General features: G+C 40.5%; 2 protein-coding genes and 1 pseudogene across 2 annotated transcripts; all 3 read left to right on the top strand.

Moving 5' to 3' along the window:
• The first annotated feature begins 443 nt into the window (after positions 1-443).
• On the top strand, positions 444-3,789 carry LOC104416876 (annotated as a pseudogene).
• Positions 3,790-4,852: 1,063 nt separating this feature from the next.
• Positions 4,853-17,925, top strand: LOC104457368 (cytochrome P450 81Q32). The gene is made up of 3 exons (XM_010072309.3): positions 4,853-5,925; positions 13,911-15,009; positions 17,221-17,925. Exons 2-3 carry the CDS (start codon positions 14,101-14,103, stop codon positions 17,830-17,832), a joined length of 1,521 nt encoding a protein of 506 aa, XP_010070611.2. The 5' UTR covers positions 4,853-5,925; positions 13,911-14,100; the 3' UTR covers positions 17,833-17,925.
• A 1,910-nt stretch (positions 17,926-19,835) lies between these two features.
• On the top strand, positions 19,836-22,292 carry LOC104457367 (cytochrome P450 81D1-like). Its single transcript, XM_039299807.1, has 3 exons — positions 19,836-20,165; positions 20,832-21,208; positions 21,534-22,292. Exons 1-3 carry the CDS (start codon positions 19,862-19,864, stop codon positions 22,158-22,160), a joined length of 1,308 nt encoding a protein of 435 aa, XP_039155741.1. The 5' UTR covers positions 19,836-19,861; the 3' UTR covers positions 22,161-22,292.
• Positions 22,293-23,236: the final 944 nt, after the last annotated feature.

Raw genomic sequence — 23,236 nt, 5'->3', positions numbered from 1 at the left:
GTTTAATCAAACAAAAGAACTATATTGAATATTTACTAATAATTCATGAATCACATTGAACAAATTAAAATTTAGAGGTGGCATTACACACTTGATTAAAATTTAGTGAGCACTCGTGTCATTTTCCCTCTGATATTTCAATTTCTTGGTTGTTTGAATAATTTTGTGGTGTTATTATTTGGTTTTCTGAGTAATATCTACCGTTTACAAGCGGCAGTTCAATTTGTTACGGACTGAAGGACGTCATTGCCGGTCGCGCATCTCTTACAAATTCAAACAAGCGGCCGCAACGGCTCCGTCGAAAATTAAGATAACGACACAGTTATATGCTAGTTGGACTCTATAAATATACATATATATCCACATTCACAGCAAGCAAGCGGCCAACAAGACGACCCCTTTCAGTAAACCCTTCATCATTACCCCCACCATCATCCCCAAAAATCAACTCAAGTCCAGCAAAAACCAAACAAAAATGGAGAATCCCGGCTTGCCATTCTTACTGACAATCTCTCTAGTAATCATCACATTTACTCACAAGCTCCTGCGCAGATTGATCACAAGAAAGCCCAAAAAGAACCACCCTCCAAGCCCACCTTCCCTTCCCGTCATCGGCCACCTCCACCACCTCAAGAAGCCCATCCACCAGACCCTTCTCGCCCTCTCCCGCGTCTACGGCCCCGTCCTCTCCCTCCGCCTCGGCGCCCGCCCTGCCCTCATCGTCTCCTCTGCGTCTGTCGCTGAGGAATGCTTCACCCAGAACGATATCGTCCTTGCGAACCGACCCCCGTCCCTCGTGAATAAGCACCTCGGGTACAACTGCACCACCATCATGGCCGCCCCCTACGGCGACCACTGGCGCAACCTCCGCCGCATTGGTGCCGTCGAGATGTTCTCCTCCAACGGCCTCAATGTGTCGCTCGGCATCCGTAAGGATGAGGTCAAGCGCCTCCTGAGGAAGCTGCTCTTGTGCCAAAGTGGAGATGGCAGCGGCTTCGCGAGGGTGGAGCCGAGGGCGGCGCTGACGGAGCTGACGTTCAGCGTGATCATGAGGATAATGGCGGGGAAGAGGTACTACGGGGAGGACGTGAGCGACGTGAAGGAGGCGGCGAAGTTTAGGGACATGATCAGGGAGATCTTGAGGCACTCGGGGAGATCATACGCGGGGGACTACCTGCCTCCACTGAGGTGGATCTACTACGATGGGTACATGAAGACGATGTCCAAGCTTGGAAAGACGATGGATGAATTCTTGCAGGGGCTGATCGACGAGCACCGGAAGAAGAAGAACAGCGAGGAGGAGGAGGAGGAGAAGAGCATGATCGATTACTTGCTGGTGAAGCAGGCGTCGCAGCCGGAGTATTACACGGACGAGATCATCAAGGGTTTCTTGCTGGTGAGTTTTTCTTGTCTTGTCTCGGGGATTTCTCAGTTGGTTTGGGTGGTTGCTTGTTTGATCTCTCTTTGTTTCTCAGTTATGCTCTTGGGTTCTATTTAGAGATGTGCAACAGACCCAGACTAGACCGGACCAGCCGGTTTGGTCCGGTTCTTGTAGGTCTCGATCAGGTTGCCGGTTCCTAAAAATGGAACTGGGTTACGGGCAGTGCGATTCCTAGGTCGAAAAGAGGAATAATTTTTTTCATATTTTTATTTCTTCAAAGTAAACCTAACCTAAGCCAAGCCAATAGGAAGCCTCGTTGCCTAAAATTGTCAAAGAAAAATAGCTGTATTGTCCTCAAAAGTCATCCTTCAGTTACTTTACCTTATCTGCCAACTATTTTCCATTTGATTTTTTTCCTCATCACCTAGAGATTTGAGCCCTTCCCTTTCCCCACCTCGACGGCCCTGAACACAATAATCCAACTCCACTTCAAGAAGACCCTCGAGATGCGCAATCAACCAATAGAAGAATGGAGCTCCACTGCCTCTTCCTCCTCTTCTTCATCTTCCTCACCCTCTTCTTCAATGCCTTCTCCTGGCTGTTGTCTCGCCTCTAGTGTCGCCTTGCTGAGCCCCGAACTCCCTCACCCCCCTCGTCTTCTACGTCTTCGTCGCTCAGACCCTCCACACCATCAACGGCTTTAAGTACTCGTGGCAGTGTCGTAGAATTGGTTCCATAGGACCACCTAGGGACCAGACCGGACCGTTCTGGTTCCAGGCACCTTCAGTTTGGTCTACGATTTCGAAAACTGAGAATTGATTCCTCCGGTCCAATTCTCCATTCCTAGATGGAACTAGACTAAACCAGACCAGGAGCTAATCACCCCTAGTTTTACTTGTTGATGAGGTGCATGTGATCTAGCGTGGTCCTCTAGATTGATAAAATTATGTTTCGAAACATTCTATTTTCTATACATTCTGCTTGATGTATCGGTATTCATGTCACGAAAAATTAAAATTAGATAGTTCTCTCTAGTCTTATGAGTCAATTCAGTTTAGAACTAAAGAATTTGTGTCTTTTACGATAACAGTAAACCATTTGTAGGATCGATTTGGATATTCGGGTCACGGTAAGATCTCAAAATTTGCTACAGGCTGTACCTAGTTTTGAATTTTCCTTTCATAAATTGCTGTGGGGGTCGATCTAGTTAAGCTTAGTAAATCTTGTTTCATTATTGTTGTAATCTCAATTATTTTAAGCTTAACGATATAGGTCTAGGTAGAATCAATATTCCGAAATTTTGGAACCTGTATTTAATCTTGATCTGTAGCTTCTAGATTATTATGATCGGCCCTTTCTCATTTTTATTTTTTTTCGGTATAGTTGCTGGCAAGTAGTGTCTTAGATTAATTTCCCTTGTAGTGATTCTCCTTGTAAGTTGGTAATTTCCGAGAATCGACCTTAGCTTAAATGGCAACCTTACCAAAATTATGCCGAAAAAGTAGGATTTTTATATCTACACAACCTGTGTAACTTATTTGTTAAATAATCTATTTCCTTTATCGTTGATATGCATATTTAACTATTTTAAGGAGATATGGATAGTCATAGTTTGAAAAATTAACTAATATCCAAATCACTGGCAATGGATGAAAATTGCCTAAAACATATCCAAGAAGTCATAATATGGTGTATTTCGCTAGGCTTAATTGTGAGCCTCATTACGACTTGAATTTAATGTCATGACTTATAATAAGCAGATACAACTGATAGCTGGAACTAATGCATCATCTATTACAATTGAGTGGGCGCTTGCCAATTTGCTCAACCATCCCAACATCTTAGAAAAGGCAAAATTAGAGATCGACACCCATTGCCAGGATCATTTGGTCGATGAATCGGATCTCTCGAAGCTACCTTATATTCAAAACATTATCTCAGAGACGCTTCGCTTACATACGCCTGCCCCGCTTCTGATACCCCACTACTCATCGGATGAGTGCATAGTAGGAGGCTACGACGTGCCCCGTGGCACAATTGTGCTGATTAATGCTTAGGCAATTCACCGAGACCCCGAACAATGGCCCGACCCAATGGCCTTCAAGCCGGAGAGGTTTGAAAGTGGCGATGGTCAAATAAATAGGTTGATGTTGCCTTTTAGGATGGGGAGGAGGGCATGCCCCGGTGCACCTTTGGCTCATAAAATAGTGGGCTTGACTTTGGCTTCACCCATTCAATGCTTTGAATGGAAGAGGACCGGTGAAGAGGAAGTCGACATGGGGGAGGGTGAAGGTCTAACGATGCCCAAGGAAAAGCCATTGGAAGCTTTGTGCAAAGCACGAGAAATATCGAATAGAGTTCTCCCCTAATCAGATGTATGAGGGTGGCGCATTTACGTTGTAGTTTTCAATAACAGGATGGTTTTAATGATGTAATCGTGTGCTAGCATTGATTGCCCTTGTTGTACTTCATAAGCGCAGCTAAAGAAATATGCATGTTTGCTGGACAGTGCGAGCCCCTTTTCTCAACAATTTTCGAGAGAGGTAGTCTCTTTAATGCGAAATTACACATAGGTGATGTTCGTATTCCAATATCGGATAAAAAAACAATCAATCAGCTCCCTAAACCTTTCTTCTAAACCAAGCAGTCAAAACTCTTCCACTAGAGAATGCCTACGTGGCACTAGAAAATTATGTAAGTGGCAACCCTAAAGATTTTACTGCCTTTACCGGGTGTTGGTCGTCTCATCAGCGGAAGAGTGCTTCACCACAAACGACATCGTGCTCGCCAGCCGCCCTGTCCTTCTCATCAACAAGCACCTCCGCTACAACTGCACCACCGTCGTATCCTCTTACGGCGACCCACTGGTGCAACCTCCGCCGCATCTGTGCCCTCGAGATCTTCTCCTCCACTTGCCTCGACGGTTTCTTCCCCATCCGGAGGGATGAAATCAAGCTGTTCCTCCTGAAACCCCACAAGATATCATCCTGCAATCAACCGTCTGATGAGGGCTTCACAAAGTGGTTTTATTAATTTGCATCTTATATAGACATTAGGAACATTTGCATACTAGTATTAAGATTTTTGTAAAACAAAAAAAAAAAGCAGCCTCCTTTTCCCTTTTCTTTTTCTCGGCATGGGCCGGACCAGCCCACTTTCCTTTTCTCTTCTCCTTCTCTCCACTTTTGTCCGTTGGCTCCACGACAAACAGGAAAGCAAGGACAGAGGGCAGGTTGCCGAAAGGTGGCAGAGGGCGAGAGGCGAGCGTCCCTCTCTCCCACCGGAGAAAATATTGACTAAGGCACCTCAAATTGCGCCACCTGTTCAACATGGGCCCACGTTATCAGGCCAATTTCCACCCACTCTTCTCTCTCCTCTCTCTTCTCTCTCCCTTCTCTGCACGGTCTCTCGGCCAATTTCTCCCCACTTTTCTCTCTCCTCTCTCTTCTCTCTCCCTCCTCTGCACGCTCTCTCGCCCTGACTCTCTCTCTCCGATCGCCCCTTCTTCTTCTTCTTTTTTCTTTTTTCTGTGGATTTCTATGCGTTTCCAATCCGACCCATTTTAGGCCGCTTCTGTCTTCACCAACGCTAGGAATCGAGGCTTCTTGGAGGGATGTGGGTTCTCCACCTCGTTGTCCACGTTGCCAGAGACTGCAAACCGGAGGAGAATATCGGGAGTAGATCGAACTCGCGGTGTCCCTGGCTCTATGTGTGAGTTGAACCCACGCCCTCTGAGACGCTCACTATGTTGGCAGTCGAGGCGGCGGCGGCAGCCAAGGAGGTAGGAGTGGGGGCCTCGTAGTGGCACCTCTTGTGCCTACCAAGAGCTTGGCCGGTGGGGAAGCTCTTGTGGCAGATCAAGCACTCGCGCACCTTCCCGGACATACCAGAGGAGGTGGTCACCGCGGCCTGACAACATGGACCTACGTTGGACACGTGGTGCAATTTGAGTTGCCTTCTTATTTGCCACGTTGCAGCATTAGATGTAGCCAATTTTTTCTCGTCTTGCCGAAGTTGGTGGTCGGGTGCAGACCGGCAACAATAGATGGCGTCGAAGGAGGTCATGCGCGCAGGACGGCTTAAAAGGTGAAGGGGGCTTCTTCTTCATCTTCGGCTGGCCAAAAAAAAAAAACGGAAGGAGCCCGAGAGTAAACAGAGAGAGAGAGAGAGCGCTACCTCGCTCGCACCAGGAAGGAAAGGGAGAGACGTCGTTGCTGGAGGCCAGCTCATTGGTCATCGTCGGCTGTAGCTCCGGGCTCGAACCAACCAATGCACCTCGCATGTTGATGAAGTGCCTCAAAGAGAAACAGAAGAAGAGAGTGTTGAGACAGAGAGGAAACTCGATCTGGGCATTGTTTTGACCAACACGCAGAGGGAGGGAGACAAGGAACGACGAGCATAGCGAGGAGCAAGGAAGTGAATGACTATTCCGGTGAAGTATTCTCACGAGACTCCCCCGACGATCGATTTGTGGCCATCATTCTCCGATAACTAGAAGTTTGGGCTTGGCCGGTGGCCGTGATCCGTTCCTTTCCAAAGACCAGGTTAGCCGAGCTTGACCACCCTTTTGTTCTGCTTTGTCTCGGTCGACCTAAGGACTGAGATTTGTTTGCTCCGGTTATGCGCCTACGGTGGTCTCGAGTGAGTCACCTCTCACTTCTGGGGACGTCGTTTGTTGCTTGATTTTGATTCTAGACATGACTTCGAGCCCCAAATAAGCCGGCGTTATCCCTTTAGCCGATGCTCCCTATAGGTGTTTGATCAAATGCCCTGGAGGTTGAGCGGTGGCGTTTCTTCAAGAGAGATCTTGGCAATGGTGTTGTTCTCGGCAAAGAAGAGAACGTAGAAAGGGGAGCTTCAGCGAGGAATGAAACCACGGCCAGGGAAGGGAAAATTAAATAGAGAATAGAAAATGGAAAAGAAAATAAGAAACAAACAAAGAGTTATGAAAAGGGAGATAACATCCATTCGTAAGCCATTTTGAGCGTGTGGGCTGGATGGACTTTAGGTCCAAGTAAGCTTGATTCTAACAATAGGATTTGTGGGCTTTGGGCCGGGCTTCGTCATTTCTCTTATTATCCTTTTCTTTGGGAGGTTCGCAGGACTGGGCTCAATTGATGAGCCCAGACAGTCCTGACCCGGGTCCATTTTGTATTATATTATTTTAATATTAAAAACTATTTAAAAATAAATTAATTAAAAATTCCAACAAATTTTCCAAAAAAAAAAAAAACTATTATTATTCTTCAAACTTCAGAAAATTCATAGAAAATTTTGGAAAATTTAAAAATTCATAAAAATGTAGGAAACTCCAAAACATTCTAAAAAAGATTAATATTCCTCAAAAAGCTTTAAAAATAGTTTTTAGGTAATCATCTCTTAAAAAGTGGGAGCCTTATCATCTATGATTATGCTTAAAATTGAACGAGCCCTAAGGACTCGACCTAAGAGTTTCAATTGTCCTTAAAGACAAAAATGCTTGATTGTGCACTCTCAATATGATTATGACTTTCTTTTAGCTTAGTTAGGATTAAAATTTATTTATCTCTTAGTTTTAAATGCTTATTTTCCCTTGCAATTTATTTAATGCTTTCTTTGGTTGTTGATTGTTATTTTAATAATGGGAAAATGTCACAAATGGTCCCTATACTATTACCTAATGTGCAATTTGGTCCCTGAACTTTCGATCGGCTCAATTTGGTCCCTAAACTATTGATAAATATCCGATTTGGTCCCTGAACTTTTAATCGGCTCAATTTGGTCCCTGAACTATTTAATAAATGTTTGATTTGGTCCCTGAATTTTCGATCGGCTCAATTTGGTCCCTAAATTATTGATAAATATTCGATTTAGTCCTTAGTTCTTGTTTTTCCTTTTTATTTTTTATTTTTATTTTTTAAATAATTTTTAATTTTTAATTTTTAAATTTTAAATTTTTTTAAATTTTTTTGCTTATTCTCTCTTCCTCCGCCGGCTCCGCGGGAGGGAAGCCGACTCCGGCGAGGGTCGCCCCGCCGGGACGCAGCGAGGGCGGCCCTCGCCGGCCGAGCGAGGGGCTCCTCGCAGATCCGGGGCGAGGGAGCCCCTCGCCGGCGCCGGCGAGGACGCCGGCGAGGGGCTCCCCGCCCGACGCCGGCTGCGAGGGAGCCCCTCGTCGGGCGGGCGAGGAGCACCCCGGCGGCGAGGGGCTCCCTCGCAGATCCGGGGCGAGGCTCGCCCGACGCCGGCGAGGGGCTCCTCGCCGATCCGCGAGGGAGCCTCTCGCTCGACGCCGGCGAGGGCCGCCCTCGCAGATCCGGCGAGGGTGCTCCTCGCCCGACGCCGACGAGGGGCTCCCTCGCAGCCCGGCTGCCGGCGAGGGAGCCCCTCGCAGCCGGCGTCGGGCGAGGGCTCGCCGCCGATCCGCGAGGGAGCCCTCGCCCGCCCTCGCCGACGCCGGCGAGGGGCTCTCCCTCGCGACGCCGGCGAGGACGGCCCCTCGCCGATCTCGCGAGGGAGAGCCCTCGCCGCGTCGGCGAGGGACTCGCCCGCTGAGGGACGCCGGCGAGGGGCTCGCCGGACGCTGCCCTCCGCCGCTCCGGCGGAGGGAAAGCGAAAAAAAAAAAAAAAAAAAAAAGGAAAAAAAGGGAAAAAAAGGAAAAAAAAAGAAAATAGTAACGAAGGACTAGATCGGACATTTCATCATAGTTCGTGGACCAACTTGAGCCGATCGAAAGTTCGTGTGGACTAGATCGGACATTTTATTAATAGTTCAGGGACCAAATTGAGCTATTCGAAAGTTCATGGACTAAATCGAACATTTTATCAATAGTTCAGGGACCAAATTGAGCCAATCGAAAGTTCAGGGACGAAATTGGACATTGAGTGAAAATATAGGGACTATTTGTGTAATTTTCCCTTTAATAATTGTGCACTTACATGATCATCTTATATGTTAGTGAAAAAGTCTAAAATCGATCAAAACTATAATGAACAAGATTATATACCGAAATGGCACTAATCGATAAATTAGTATAATTAATTTGCCAACCCTATATTCTTTGATTGCGTAGAAAGTAAGGTATATTTACATGTCTCACTTTATTTCTAATTGATCCCAAGAGACTAGTGGTGACTCTTCATTAGAATATTTTTATGAACATCCAATGTTGCATGAGAAATGGGTCAAGGAGAGCCCACCTTTAATCATGGGTCGTAATCATGGGCTATGAAGACCGACACGGACACGCGACACACGACACGACACGACACGCCGACACGTCATTTCTTAAAAATAGAGAATTTCGACACGTTTCGACACGTTATCAATTAAATATATTTTTATATATAAATACATAAATAAAATAATAATAATAAAATAGCCCAGAATTAATTTACACAAAAAATATTAAATAATATCGTTCTTTTATTTTAATTTGTTACAATAATACACAAAACTTAGAGGAAAAAACATTGTTTAAAGAAAAATGCTGAAATTATATTTTTAAATTTATTTATTTATCATATATAGCATTTTTTTATTACTTCTTTCATAGTAAAAGATTTTTAAAAAAAATAAAACAATTCTAAGAAAAAAACTAAAAAAAAAAAATTGACCCCGTGCATGTATATTTATAGCAATTTTATTACTTCTTTTATTATTTCTTTTGTGTATATTTATATTTTGATCCTCAAGTATTAGAAATTTTTAAAATTGATATTGTGTCTGTCGGAATCACGTGTTGGAATTCTAGACTCGTGTGTCGGAGTATGTCGGAGAGAGTTGACCACGCATCGAATTTTTCGACACTCGTTAATCGCGTGTCGGACACGTGTCGGAGTGTCGGACACGACATGAAGGTTTCCGGAAAGTATCCATGCTACATAGATCATGGGTCATAGGGTTATCTTTTAGGAAATACCCCTAAACTTAAATATATTTCCCTCCGTGCCAATGGGTAGGTTGTAACAATATCATTTAAATCAAAATTACTTCTTAATGTACTTTAACATTATACTTTATGAAATATTGTTTACATTTCAAAAATCTCTTTAATCTAAAGTTTTTTATATTCCTCAAATCTTCCTCTAAAAGCCTAACCGGACGCAGCCCTGACACTTAATAATAACTAAAATAAGATTGCATGCAGATATGGGCGAGGAACCGGTGTGAGCCGTTGTCTCCACACTGTCAATCTGTCATTATCTACCGTCAGCATTCAACGCACGGTTGAATGCGTGCCACGTGTACATCTAAATCTGACGTGTAAGATTGCCATTAAATCCTAACTGTAGACCACCCCCTCTCTTCCTTTGATAGGTTGCCAACTATGGAAAAATGTTAAATTCAATTTTATTCAGCCTACTCCTAAGAACAATTTTGTAAGGCTTGTTATTCTAAGTAGCATTAACACTGGCATCGACACGACATGACACGACACGGCGATACGTTATTTATAAAAAAACAGAGAATTCCAACACGTTAGGACACGTTATATATTAAATATATATTTTTATATTTAATAAATTATCATTTTTATGATTATTTCAATCAAATTAATTTGAATCAAATTTATAAATAATATAATTAAAAAGTCCTAGAATAAATATGCACTAAAAACATTAACCTGCAATTTATTAATATCATTCATTATTTCAATTTGACAAATTCAAATCTATTTTAATAATTCATAAAACTTGGAGAAAAAATAAGCAATCCATATTTTGGACTCGCATGTTAGATATGTTGGAAGAAGAGAAAAAAAACTTAAGGACTGAATTGTGTATCATGAGAAGTGGGAGTTAGGAGAGAAGAGAATACTAGGTTTTTATTATTTCTCCATTTATTATTTTTATTATTGTGTTTTATTTTTTGACATATATATTTATATATATATTGATATCTCATTTATTGAATTTTTAAAATTGATCTCGATATTGGAATCACGTGTCGGAAACTTGTATGTCAGAATTCCGACTTGAGTGTCGGCGAGTGTCGAGAAAGTTGACCAAGTGTCAGATTTTTTGACACGTGTTGACTGAAGTGTCGAAGAGTGTTCAAGAGTGTCGGAGAGTATCGAACACGTGTCAAACTGTCCGACACGACACAAAGGTTCTTGGAGAATGTCGGTGCTTCATAGGTTATTCTAAAAACACATTTGACCAAAAGAAATAGCCCAATCAATAGCCCAATCTTTTAGAATTCTCATTACTTGGCTAATAGGCGCATCAAAAATCATTAAATTAATTCAAAAAGTATGTACGATTACGTTGATAACACGACATATTCAAATAATCTGAATCTAGAACTTGAAACGATTGAAGGATCTCATTTCATATGGTTGGGTTTTGGGGACTATCAGGTGGTCCACACACATAACAAACTTCCGTTATCTTCCACGCCTATGAGTTTGAAACGTGATTGGGTAATAAAAATACTAATTTCTCCTACTAATATATCTGGTTTGAGTGGGTCATTTACATTTACTTGTAGTTTAAGTATATGTATTGTTAGAGTACTCGTACGTCTTGAATGTGAGAGCCTTATCATTCTATCGACTCAATAAACTGAAAGTTAAATCTAAATCAGATTTATCAATATGTGAGTTTTCTTATTACGTAGTAGGTGTCATGAATTGTACAACACATGTAGAACAAGTGTCCAATCCAAAGACTCGAGCCTGTAGGTGGAAAGAGTATAGAATATAAGACTCATTGAGATCTCATAAACAAGTAACATGGATAGTTTAATATTAACGAGTGAATCTCAACATGAGTTACGGCACTCGGGTAAATCCCAATACTCTTCACCAAAAGCTATATATATATTGTTAGTGACAACGTCACGAGGGACCAAAACTAGGAGATGTTGAACTCGCAATTGCAAACGTCACGGAAGGAGGGGGAAAGAAGGCCCGGGGGGCCCGAGGGGGCCCGAGGGGGAGCTTGGAAAAGGAATGGCATAAATTCAGATGAAGTATCGAATGCAATAGACAATTCTGTCTAATTGAACCTCAACCTTCTTGAATACGATCATCATCGGCTCATCGCCAAAAAAGAATATGAAAACGCGTTACATCTGACCTAATCTTGCAGAGACTGCCTGTTTTGAATAATAATTTCTTGTAAACGTCTAGATGTTAAAGACATGAAGTTACTATGTGCATCATGCACATAAGAAAAAGAAAAGAGGAAAAGACAAAGGTAATACTACTATATTAGTGGGTGGTTGACACAAAGAAAAAGTCACGATAATGAAGAGAGACTTAACAATGATCGTAGAAATATCGAATTATATTATTATAACCAATAGGGTTAAGAAATGGAACTTCGTGGACAATTATGATAATGAGAAGTGCTAAATAATATCAATATAAGTACGTAATTACGGAGTTCCCTCTTAGTGTTGCTTTTAGTTGGGTTACGTAGAATTGTAGTTGCCTTGGCCACATTGCAATTTGCAAGAAAAGGTTTGTCTACTTTCTCCACAAAATTAGTACCACCAAGACGCCAACTTAGTCATTCATTCAAATTTACTAGCTATTAATTTAATGGGAAAAAGCCACCAAAAACTCTTAACTATATCCACTACGAAACATATAATTTGAGCTTCTTCTTTTTTTTTTTTTTTTTGTAAAATCAAAAACTCCAAACTACGTCCACTATAGCATATTTACCTTAAAATTTTTCTTATGACATAAAAAACTCTAAATGCGTATTTGTATGACACATTTACCATCCTCAAAATTTCATCAAGTAATTTCTAGCCAAAATGATATTGTTTTATTTTACTTAAGCCATGTGGGCATCATGCTAATACCATTTGCAAATTATTGACAATGCTCATTGACCAAGCCTTGAAAAAAAAAAGTGTCACACAGATACAAACTTAAAATTTTTAGTTTAAAAAAAAAGTTTAGGATAATAGGTCATAATAGGCATAGTATGGGATATTTGGTGATTTTTTTTTTCCCAATTCAATTCCTCTTCAAGGCAATCTTTTTCTATATAAAACAAGGTTAATAGAGAGGCCTTTAGGAAGATTAGTAAAAGTGGCATCCTTAATTTTGCTTAAAAACTCGACTGGGTCAATAATATTGTAAACTTCTGGCTAGCACGTTAGAGGGTCTTGATTTTTCTTGTCGACTAGGTTGATTATTTTAGAATTGTGGAAGTGCAAAATTCTAATGTGTGTGTGTGTGTGTGTAAGACAAGATTGTGGCAAGAGATTTAAGCTGAAGAGCAACAAAAAGGCGTAAGGGAGAGCTATCGTGTGTATTTACGAGAGTGGGTTGTTTGTTCTTAAAGTTCACAACAACAAAACAGAGCACTCTTACCTGTTGATAGGCTATTTTCCACCGGCTCAGCACAAAAGGGGAGCTACATGAGAGGTCAACGTGGACTCTCCCAGAAGCACAAGTTTTAACTACTCCCAATGAATTTCGACCAAAAAAAAAAGAAAAAAGAAACTACTCCCAATGATTTTTATCCACTCATTTCAACTAAGGTACTTCAACACCATAAATACTAACTACCTATAATAAATATTTGGTTCTAGATAAGTCTAGACAAGTGGAGGGAGAGATAGATGGTGATTTTGCAATTATATTGCGGAGTATGCTTATCTTTTGCAATCCCTTACTTCTCCAGTTCACTAAATAATCACCCATTTCAGCCAAGGAGTAACCATTTAACTTTTCACATGCACATAGCACGTGGCAAAACACTAGTCGTGTTGAAGAAAACTCCCAACGCAAAATTACCAGTGCACTATGCGGGAGAATATGAGTCTCATCGGTGGTGATATAGACATAGAGACAATATTTCATTGGAATATACAGCCGAATAATTTATACAATTCTCAAGTATATTTAGTACATGAATATCTTTTTTCGAAAATATTTGGTGGGCTGTCTAGTATCTTTGTGCCGGCTATCATGCACATGCTAAAGGGTTACGGGATACAAGCTGCAAAGTAGTATACGGTAGATATGGCTCCTTGTCCTGAAACCTACTTTTTATTAACAGTACTAAAATTTTGAACCTGTACTTACTTTGTAAATGCTAATAACCATTGGACAAACTATATATATATATATATATATATATATATATATATATATATATATATTGGTTGAAAAGTCGGGCCAATTTCGCATGTTCCCTAGAATTTACAGGTTCTCATGCACAAGCTTGGTACTTGTACAACTTGTTGATGGAAACACATAAGAGGTTGCAATTCAAACCTGCAAATACAAATAACATTTCTTGACCAAAAACATATGTCTCCATTATATAGAAAGCAAATCCCATCTTTAATTTCAACTTTTTTAATTTTTTTCCTAAAAGTTTTGCTTAAGCCCTGGACGATTTACTTGTCCAAATTGCACGTCGAGTTCATTGGGTGAAGATGTAAACTTTGTTTTTTTACAGCTTAAAGTAAAAATTATGTAAGTTTTATGTACCTGAAAATGTTTTTGGTCAATTAAGTTTTCACCTGACAAGGTAAAACTTCTTATAGCTTGGCCGTCTTGGGTGCTTAACAACCCAGGTAAGTCAACAGCTCCAGCCACAAATAAGGAATATTTTACGGACAACTCGATGAATATCGTGCACCTATAAATACGCACATTCATAGCTAGCAAGCAGCCGCTCAGAGAAGTCAGGTCATTAACCCCTCCATTATTAAACCAATCATCATCCCCGAAAATCAACTTGAATCAATCAAGAACCAAACAGAAATGGAGTATGGCAATCTGCTATTCTTATTAGCAATCTCTCTAACAATCATCTCAACCACTCACAAGCTCTTGCGCCGATTAATCACAAGAACGCCCAAAAAGAACCACCCTCCAAGCCCACCTTCCCTTCCCATCGTCGGCCACCTCCACCGTCTCCAGAAGCCCCTCCACCGGACCCTCCTCACTCTGTGCCGCACCTATGGCCCCGTCCTCTCCCTCCGCTTTGGTGTTCGTCCCGTCGTCATCGTTTCGTCCATGCCTGCTGCCGAGGAATGCTTCACCAAGAACGATGTCGTGCTTGCAAACCGGCCCAAGTTCATCATAGGCAAGTACCTCGGGTACAACTACACCACCCTCGTCGGCGCCCCCTACGGTGACCACTGGCGCAACCTCCGCCGCATCGGTGCTGTCGAGATCTTCTCCTCGCACCGCCTTGATGCATCCCTCGGAATCCGCAAGGATGAGGTCAAGCGCCTCGTGAGGAAGCTGCTTGGGTGCCAAAGCAGCGATGGGTTTGCAAGGGTGGAGATGGGGGCGGCACTGACGGAGCTGATGTTCAACGTGATGATGAGAATGATGGCGGGGAAGAGATACTACGGGGAGGACGTGAGCGACGTGGAGGAGGCAGCGATGTTCAGGGACATCATCAAGGAGATCGTGAAGAACTCAGGGAGCTCGTATGCCGGGGACTTCCTGCCGCCGCTGAGGTGGATCGATTACGGTGGGTTCATGAAGAGGATGTTCGAGCTTGGGAAGAAGACGGACGGGTTCTTGCAGGGGCTGATCGATGAGCATCGGAAGAAGAAGGAGAGCGATGAGGAGAAGAAGAGCATGATCGATCACTTGCTGGTGATGCAGGTGTCGCAGCCGGAGTATTACACGGACGAGATCATCAAGGGATTCTTGCTGGTGAGTTTTTCTTGTCTTGCTTGTTCGGTCTCTTTCGTTCTTTTCGAATTAATTTGTCGGTTTCTTCCAGTTGATGAGGTGGATGTGATGTGAATGTGGTCATCTTGATTGACAAGTTTCTGTTTTTATCGACGGCAAGGGGCGAGCGGAAACCCAACCAATCAAAACAATTGACGGACTCTTGTGAATCAAGTACGACCAATAGTTTAGACGAAGCAAAATTACCTAAAAATTACTAAATCTATTGCACTTGTGTTAACTCAATTATAAACTTTTCAATTATATCAATTAGATTTTAAACTTTTTCACTTTTTGCAATATTGTCCATTTAACCAATTTTAGCTAGAAATTACTAACATAAATATTGGCCATCTTACATGTCACTAAATTTTCTACAATTTTAAAAAATATTTTTTTACATAATTTTTATTATTTTTTTCTTTTCTTTTCTCTTTCTTTCTCCGTTCATCACCAAGCCTTAGTGACAACCAATAACCAACCACAGGAGAGGGCCGATGAGCTCACCCAAGGCCGGTGAGGCTGAGCCTCGCCAAGCTAGGGCAAGGGTCCAACTTGTCAAATTTGGCAAGGTTGAGCTCACCTGAGGTGGTGAGACTTGAGCCTCACCCAATCCTAGCAAGCTCAAGCCTCACCAAATCCAATGAGGCCTGATGATTGAGTAGAAGGAAAAACAAAAAGAAACAAAAGAAAAAAGAATGTAAAAAATTCTTCTTAAATAAATTTATCAACATCAGTGTTGGATGTGCCATGTAAGATAGTTAATATTCATATCAATAATTTCTGACCAAAATTAGCTTGAATAATTAAATTGGCAAATTGTCAAAAGGGTTAAAACTCATTTGACATAATTTGAAGATTTAGGATTGACTCGATACAAATGCAATATGTTTATAATTTTTTGGTAATTTCCCCATTTAGACTATATGGTATATAAATAGTACAATAACTCTTTGATAGGCTAGTCAGTTAAGTAATCGAAATGCATGCATCTATGAATAATACATATGGCAAGTGCAATTTTTATCACTACAGTTACATAACATTTTGCATTGAGGTCGCTCATTCAAATTTAAGCCCGCATCTTATTGGATTCATGAAATTAGTTCTACATTTCATATGTGTGGGGGACAAACTTATGATGTGCTTTCACCATAAAACAAATTATTCCGTCTCTTTACGTCAGAATGTGATACTTATCATATGTGGATTTGGCAATTCGGGTCGAAGTTAGGTATTCATGAGTTGCTACAGGGTGGACCTAATTTTTAAATATTTTCTTTGATAAATTGCAACTAGGTGGACTTGTTTTATAATTTTTTTTTCTCTGCCAATAATTGAGCCTACTTTTGACTTTGGCAAAGAGGGGGGAGCCCACTTGACAAGTTGAGTGTCTTGTTTGACCTTCTTTGACCAATAAAACCGGCGTTAGACTTGGATCAAAAGTTCGAAAATCACTGTCATTGTTGTTTTCGATGCGGGCTTTATTTATGTGGAGATTAATCTAGAGCTTAGATAAAATATACGGGTGACTGATCCAATTCTCGAGCTTTCTAGAATTCCTGTTTCATTGTAGCGATTGTCCTTGTGAGTGGGTGACAAGGGCTAGCTTAAGGTTCCTTAGTAGGAAAGGACATGGTTACATAGATCCCTTCCTACCTCCCCTTAAACTCGGAGGCAGTCTGGCTGTCCCTCCCAGGTCTATCAGTGCCTGTCCATTTGACATGCCATGATGGCGAGCTGCCTGGACTCTCCCCATATAATGCCTCGTTGACCGGGCTTCTGACCCCCACAGCTCCCTACCAAGCATTTCTTCCTGGTAGGAGGGGAATATGGAATCCAAACATAACAGGATCTTTCACACTTTGAATAGATCTCCCACCTGTCATTCTTCCTTGAACATTTTAAGAATCTACTCATATCCTCAGCCATTCCTTTAATAGCGAACTTACCAAATTTATTTTGAAAATTAGGATTTAATATATTACACATCATGCGTAACTTATTGTTACACAATCTATGTCATTAATTATTTAATATCATTGTTATAATACTTTGAAAAAGATATGGATAGCTATCTTTTGAAAATTTGATATCCGAATCAATGATGATGGATAAAAGTTGTGTATAGATATGCTTGATTGTGAGCCTCAAAGAAGACCTAAATCTAATGTGAATATTATGAAAATACAGACATTACTGATTGCTGGAACTGATACATCATCTATCACAATGGAGTGGGCGCTAGCCAATTTGCTCAACCATCCTAGCATCTTAGAAAAGGCAAGAGCAGAGCTAGGCTCCCAAATCGGCCAAGATCGCTTGGTAGATGAATCAGATCTTGCAAAGCTACCTTACCTACAGAACATTATTGCAGAGACGCTTCGCTTACATCCACCTGTCCCACTTCTCATACCCCACTACTCATCAGATGACTGCACAATAGGAGGATATGACGTGGCCCGTGACACAATCGTAATGATCAATGCTTGGGCCATTCATCGAGACCCTCAACAATGGCCCAATCCGACGGCCTTCATGCCGGAAAGGTTTGAAAGTGGTGATGGTCAAATGGATAGGTTGATATTGCCTTTTGGGATGGGGAGGAGAGCATGCCCTGGTGCACCTTTGGCTCATAAAATGGTGGGCTTGACTTTGGCTTCGCTCATTCAATGCTTTGAGTGGAAGAGGACTGGAGAAGAGGAAGTTGACATGAGGGAGGGTGAAGGTTTAACAATGCCCAAGGATAAGCCATTGGAAGCATTGTGCAAGGCACGTGAGATCATGAATAGAATTCTTTCTTAATCATCTAATGCTGTATAGGGGAGCATATTTACGAGGTGGTTTTCGATACCAGGTTATTTTTTTAATAATATAATATTGTGCGAGCATTTGATGGTTTTTGTTGTAGTTCATAAGTACAGCTAAAGAAATATACATAATTGATGTACTCTGCAGACCACTATTTCAACAACTTTCGAGAGAGGTAGTCTCTCTAATTCATATTCCAATACTTTCCCCTTTTTTATAGATAAAAAATCACCGAAAGTCCTAAATTTCTAAACCAAAATATTGTCGTTTTCGATTCGTATAATCAAGTCCGAAAGTTTACTTCAAAACCATGCAGTCAAAGCCTACTAGAGAATGCCTATGTGGCAGCAGAAAATGATGTATGTGGTAACCTTAAAGATTGTCATGATACGAGATCGCCAAGCGGTAATCTGTATTTAACTGCATCTTTTCAAGTAAATTTAGGTCCTATTGTATCAACTGAGAAATTTTAGAAGTAATTGTTTCTCATACTTAAAGTCCAAATATTGTACTAATTATAAACCCATAATTGACGTAAAACCACTATAAGTGAGAAGTTGTTTGGTTACGTTTACATAAACTGTTTTTCTATTCTTGAAAGTAAACGAGTAAATTTTTACATGAAAACTCCAATTGGATGACTATGAATACAATCAGTTTCTTCAAAAATAAAAACCAACATAACCATTGTCTTAAAAGAAAAAAAATTGCCTTTCATAATTACAAAAGCGATTTTGATTATATCTAATTATTTAGATTATTGAAGGAAAACGATTGCATATATCTCTTCTAACTCAGAACTTCTTCTTCACCACGAAATGGACGAGAGATTTTAGTACCTTTGCAGTTTTAATGAGTGATGAAATTACAATTTCGCTGAGGGCCGAATGTCATTGCATTGATGGAGAATCCTATCATATGATGTCATAAGAGCTATTGACCATCTTTGAAATTTTGTTCGTCTTTTAATAATTGAAACTTTGTAAAACCAGTTATGATATTGTTCTGAGTGGAAAGTAAATATTTTAATGTTATGAAGAAATAGATGTGTTACTTGGTTAGTTCTAACTAATTTTAATTATTATAACAATACAGTTTATAAAAGATACAATGGTAAAATAAATAAAACAAAATTACTAGCATTTCAACATGACACTGTTTAGTGAAAATGAAGCTAAATAAGCATTTATTATTGGCATAAACTAATTTTTTCTTTTTAATCAATAGAACATTTAACTAAACTAATAACAATTTAATTGATTTTACTAGCTATAAATGAAAACAAAATTAAACGTTACCAAACGGCCCAAGATTTTAATGTGATTTCGTTATTAGTGAAAGTAGTCTCACTTATTGCATACCACCACTGTCATCATTTTTATGATTAACTTAAAAGTTGCTTTTGAATTATTTAAGTACCTATGATTTCAAAATAGTTTATTTACAAATATTTGTCCATATATATGTTTCTTTTTTTAGAAAAATAGAAGGCGGTAGTTTGTTAGCTATTAATTTTCTTTTCATTTAGGTATGAGAAGCATTTGGCAGAGATATCGAATAGTAGTTGTTCTGTTTTTTTTTTTTCAATTATTTTATTGGTCATTAATTTTATTTTATTTCGAGAGTCCAGAAATATTTAACAGAGATGCTTATGTGGAGTCTTATTTTATTCTATTTTTTGGCTGATTTGAAGGAGTAACATGGCCTATGATTTGTTTAAGATGTTCGATGCCAAGTTTCACTTTAATAATAAGAGTCTTGACATATCCTATAGCATCGTCGCCTTGATTCTAATTTCTTAAAGAACCCATAAAGAAAACTCCATCCCCGAGACTCACGAGCCTATATTATAGACATAAATACAGGCACCATATCTTTTTTAATATATAAAAAAACAAATATACATCCACAGTTCAAAGTCAGAAAGCCGTTCATGTCAATCGAGAACCTTTTCTGCAAGTTCAACCTCTCATTTCTTCAACCCGTATTCATAGACATCAACTTAAATCAAGCTAAAACAAACATGGAGGTACAAAACGTGCCATTGGTATCATTCATAATCTCTCTAATAACCATCGTTTGCACTTGCAAGATCTTGCTCAGCTCAATCACAAGAACGCCCAAAAAGAACCATCCTCCAAACCCACCCTCTTTCCCCATCGTCGGCCACCTCCTTAGCCTCAAGAAGCCCGTCCACCGCACCCTCCTCGCCCTCTCCCGAACCCATGGCCCCATAATCTCCCTAAGCCTCGGTGTCCGCCACCTGCTCGTCATCTCCTCGAAGTCGCTGGCCGAAGAATGTCTTCAATCTCCGCCGAACGACACATGTCCCTTGACATCCAAACCGCCTCCTCCAGAAACCTGAACGGATTGGCCACTTTGAGCTGAAGTTCTGACGGAGCTAATGTTAGATATTTGCTCATCTATGTAATATGCTAGGGATTCCATTTGTACATGTAAGGATTATGTTATTATTGTTATTTTTTAAGGAAATTGATTAATTATTAATTAATTAATTGATTAATTAATGTGGAAATGGTCAGCAAATTTTTTGCTGACCACAGTCTCATGATGGTCCGGTTGCTGACCATCCCTGGATGGCGACCATCTGGCATAAACGGTCAGCGGTTGCTGAATCTCGATCGTGCCGCATCACCACCACCACCCAGATCCTGATTCATGTATAAATATTAAAAAAGATAGGCTGCAAAAAGGTTCACTAAGAGAGCCTTGTTTTTGGCGACACTTCAAGGGGTTGAAATACAGAGACAGGTGTGCCCTATTTGTTTTTAGAGAAAATGAGTTGCTGAAAACATGTGTGTTCTTGTGTTCGAGACAAGGAAGATTCGGGGTGACCATTGAGGATACGTTGGCGTGATTGCTAGCACAATCGAAGTGGAGAATATCCCTCCTCCTGAAACTCGGTTGGAACAGATCGGCCAGCGGCTTCGAGTGTTTAACTCCCTTTTATGTTTAGATTTTTGATGAACAAGCTAAAGAATCAACGTTGACGGAACTAACTCTCAACATGATGATGAGGGTCATGGCAGGGAAGAGGTACTATGGGGAGGACGTGACAGATGTCAAGGAAGTGAAGGCATTCAGGGACATGATCGAGGAGGTTATGAGGTTTGGCATGACAATTTTTCCTGCAGATTATCTGCCGGTGCTAAGGTGGATTGATTGGCGGGGATATGAGAAGAGGGGGTCTGAGCTCGGGAAGAAGATGGATAGGTTGTTGCAGGGACTGGTCGACGAGCACAGGAATAAGGAGGAGGAGAAGGAGAAGAGCATGATCGATCACCTCCTGTGGTTGCAGGCATCGCAGCCGGAGTATTACACGGACGAGATCATCAAGGGGTTCGTGCAGGTGAGCGCTCTCTCTCTCCCCCTTTGCTTAACTTATTCGGATTTGTTTGGCTTTTAAAAGCATCATTGTTCGTTGTTGTGAAAAAAATCGTGAAGCAGCAGCGATATCTGTAAATGAAAAGAAACAGGAGAAATTAACACAAGGAAATATGTGATTAAGTGAGTTTGACTTACTTCGGCGGGCAGATCAGCAGCGATAAAATCACTATGAGCAAGAGATTGACTGATTAAAGAGAAGAATTTTTTTTTAAAAATACAGTTTTTATTTGCTAGGAGTGATTTACATCAATACATGAAAACAAAATATAACATTTTTAAATCGACAGACAATCTTGTTTGCTAGAACCGACACATCTTCAGTCACAATGGAGTGGGCACTCGCTAATTTGCTCAATCACCCCAATATGTTGGAGAAAGCAAGAGTAGAGATCGACACTCAAATCGGTCCAGATCGTTTAGTTGACGAATCGGATCTTTCAAGATTACCTTATATTCATAATATCATATTGGAAACGCTTCGATTACACCCACCAGCCCCACTTCTTATACCACACTACTCATCGGATGACTGCGAAATAGGAGGCTACGGCGTGTCGAGAGGCACAATGGTACTGATTAATGCTTGGGCCATTCACAGAGATCCCGACCAATGGTCGGACCCGACGAGCTTCAAACCTGAAAGATTTGAAAGTGGTGATGATAAATGGAATAGGCTGATGTTGCCTTTTGGGTTGGGGAGGAGAGCATGCCCTGGTGCTCAGTTGGCTCATAAAATAATGGGCTTTGCTTTGGCTTCCCTAATTCAGTGCTTTGAATGGAAGAGGATTGGTGAAGAGGAAGTCGACATGACTGAGGGTGCGGGGTTGACAATGCCTAAGAAAAAGCCATTGGAAGCATCGTACAAGCCACGTGAAATCATGGAGAGAATTCTGTCTGAGTCATCTAATCCTTAATGTATGAAGGTGGTCCATTGCTTCACAGTTTCCGATAACGGGTTGGTTTTGATAATGTAATAGAGTGGCTCTTTTTTAAGGATTAATTGGTAAGTTCGGCTTTGTATTAACCGATAGATAATTTCTCTAACATGACATTACACAAAGGTTAGATGTTGGGACTCCAATGTTCCCCTTTATAGTTATTGAAATTAATTTACGAGCAGTTTTAGACTTTGTGTATGGAATAGAATCGTTTTCAATTAGCAAAAATCAAGTTCTAAAAGATTTTATTTTTCTTGAAATGTGCAATCGTGACCTCCATTGCTCCATATGATAATCGAAAATTGCGTATGCGGTAGCAAAGTATTGCCATGTTAGAAGAAAGAGAAATTATAATTTGAAGTAGTTAGCTTGCACCGTTTCAAGAAAATTAAAGGTCAAATCAAAAGGATTGAAAATTTTGAGACTCAATTACTATACATATATAAAGCATGAAGATTGTATGAAAACATAAACGCATATTTGAGGTAAAATCATGTTCAATTAAGATTCCAATAAGATTTTGCTTTTATTGAAAGTAGTTTCAAGTATAGAATACTTTCATCTTGCTTATAATACTTCTTAACACAGATAATTGAGTACTCACAATTTCATGAGTAGTTTATTTCCAATTTTATCTAACTCTAAATACATATTTTTTTCTTTCTTGAACTTGTTTATTTACAAAACAAGGGAGTAGCTTTTTGGCTTTTAAACTTAATTTTGGGAATAAGAAGTATTTGACGGAGAATTTTTTACAAGATAGTTATCAGTATTTTTTTTTTAAATTTTTTTTTTTAAAAGAAGATGATACTCTGATGGTCTTGGTTTTCTTCTATTTTGGGAATCAAACTATATTTGATAAAGAGGTTGAGCCACGTAGCACGCTTATGTCCACTTTGAGGAGAACACTACGGAATTATGTTTTTGTGTCCATTTTCCGGTTATGTTTGGCACCCAATTTTACCTCTGTGTAAAATATATAGGGGTAGTTACTTACTCAAGGAGACAAAAAAAAAAAAAAATGGCATTGGTTCCGTCGGACTATTACGACT

This window comes from Eucalyptus grandis, chromosome 8 (assembly GCF_016545825.1).
Source record: "Eucalyptus grandis isolate ANBG69807.140 chromosome 8, ASM1654582v1, whole genome shotgun sequence".
NCBI classification, from domain to species: Eukaryota; Viridiplantae; Streptophyta; class Magnoliopsida; order Myrtales; family Myrtaceae; genus Eucalyptus; species Eucalyptus grandis.
The sequence above is the reverse complement of the archived record's forward strand: the minus strand, read 5'-3'. Positions and strand labels throughout refer to the sequence as shown.

Excerpts from the sequence above, each read along its gene's own strand:
- LOC104457367 (XM_039299807.1), top strand. The coding sequence starts at position 19,862 with ATGGAGGTACAAAACGTGCCATTGGTATCATTCATAATCTCTCTAATA. Across the intron at positions 20,166-20,831 it reads ATCTCCGCCGAACGACACAT|CTAAAGAATCAACGTTGACG; the intron begins GTCCCTTGACAT and ends TTGATGAACAAG. Across the intron at positions 21,209-21,533 it reads TCATCAAGGGGTTCGTGCAG|ACAATCTTGTTTGCTAGAAC; the intron begins GTGAGCGCTCTC and ends TTAAATCGACAG.
- LOC104457368 (XM_010072309.3), top strand. The coding sequence starts at position 14,101 with ATGGAGTATGGCAATCTGCTATTCTTATTAGCAATCTCTCTAACAATC. Across the intron at positions 15,010-17,220 it reads TCATCAAGGGATTCTTGCTG|ACATTACTGATTGCTGGAAC; the intron begins GTGAGTTTTTCT and ends ATGAAAATACAG.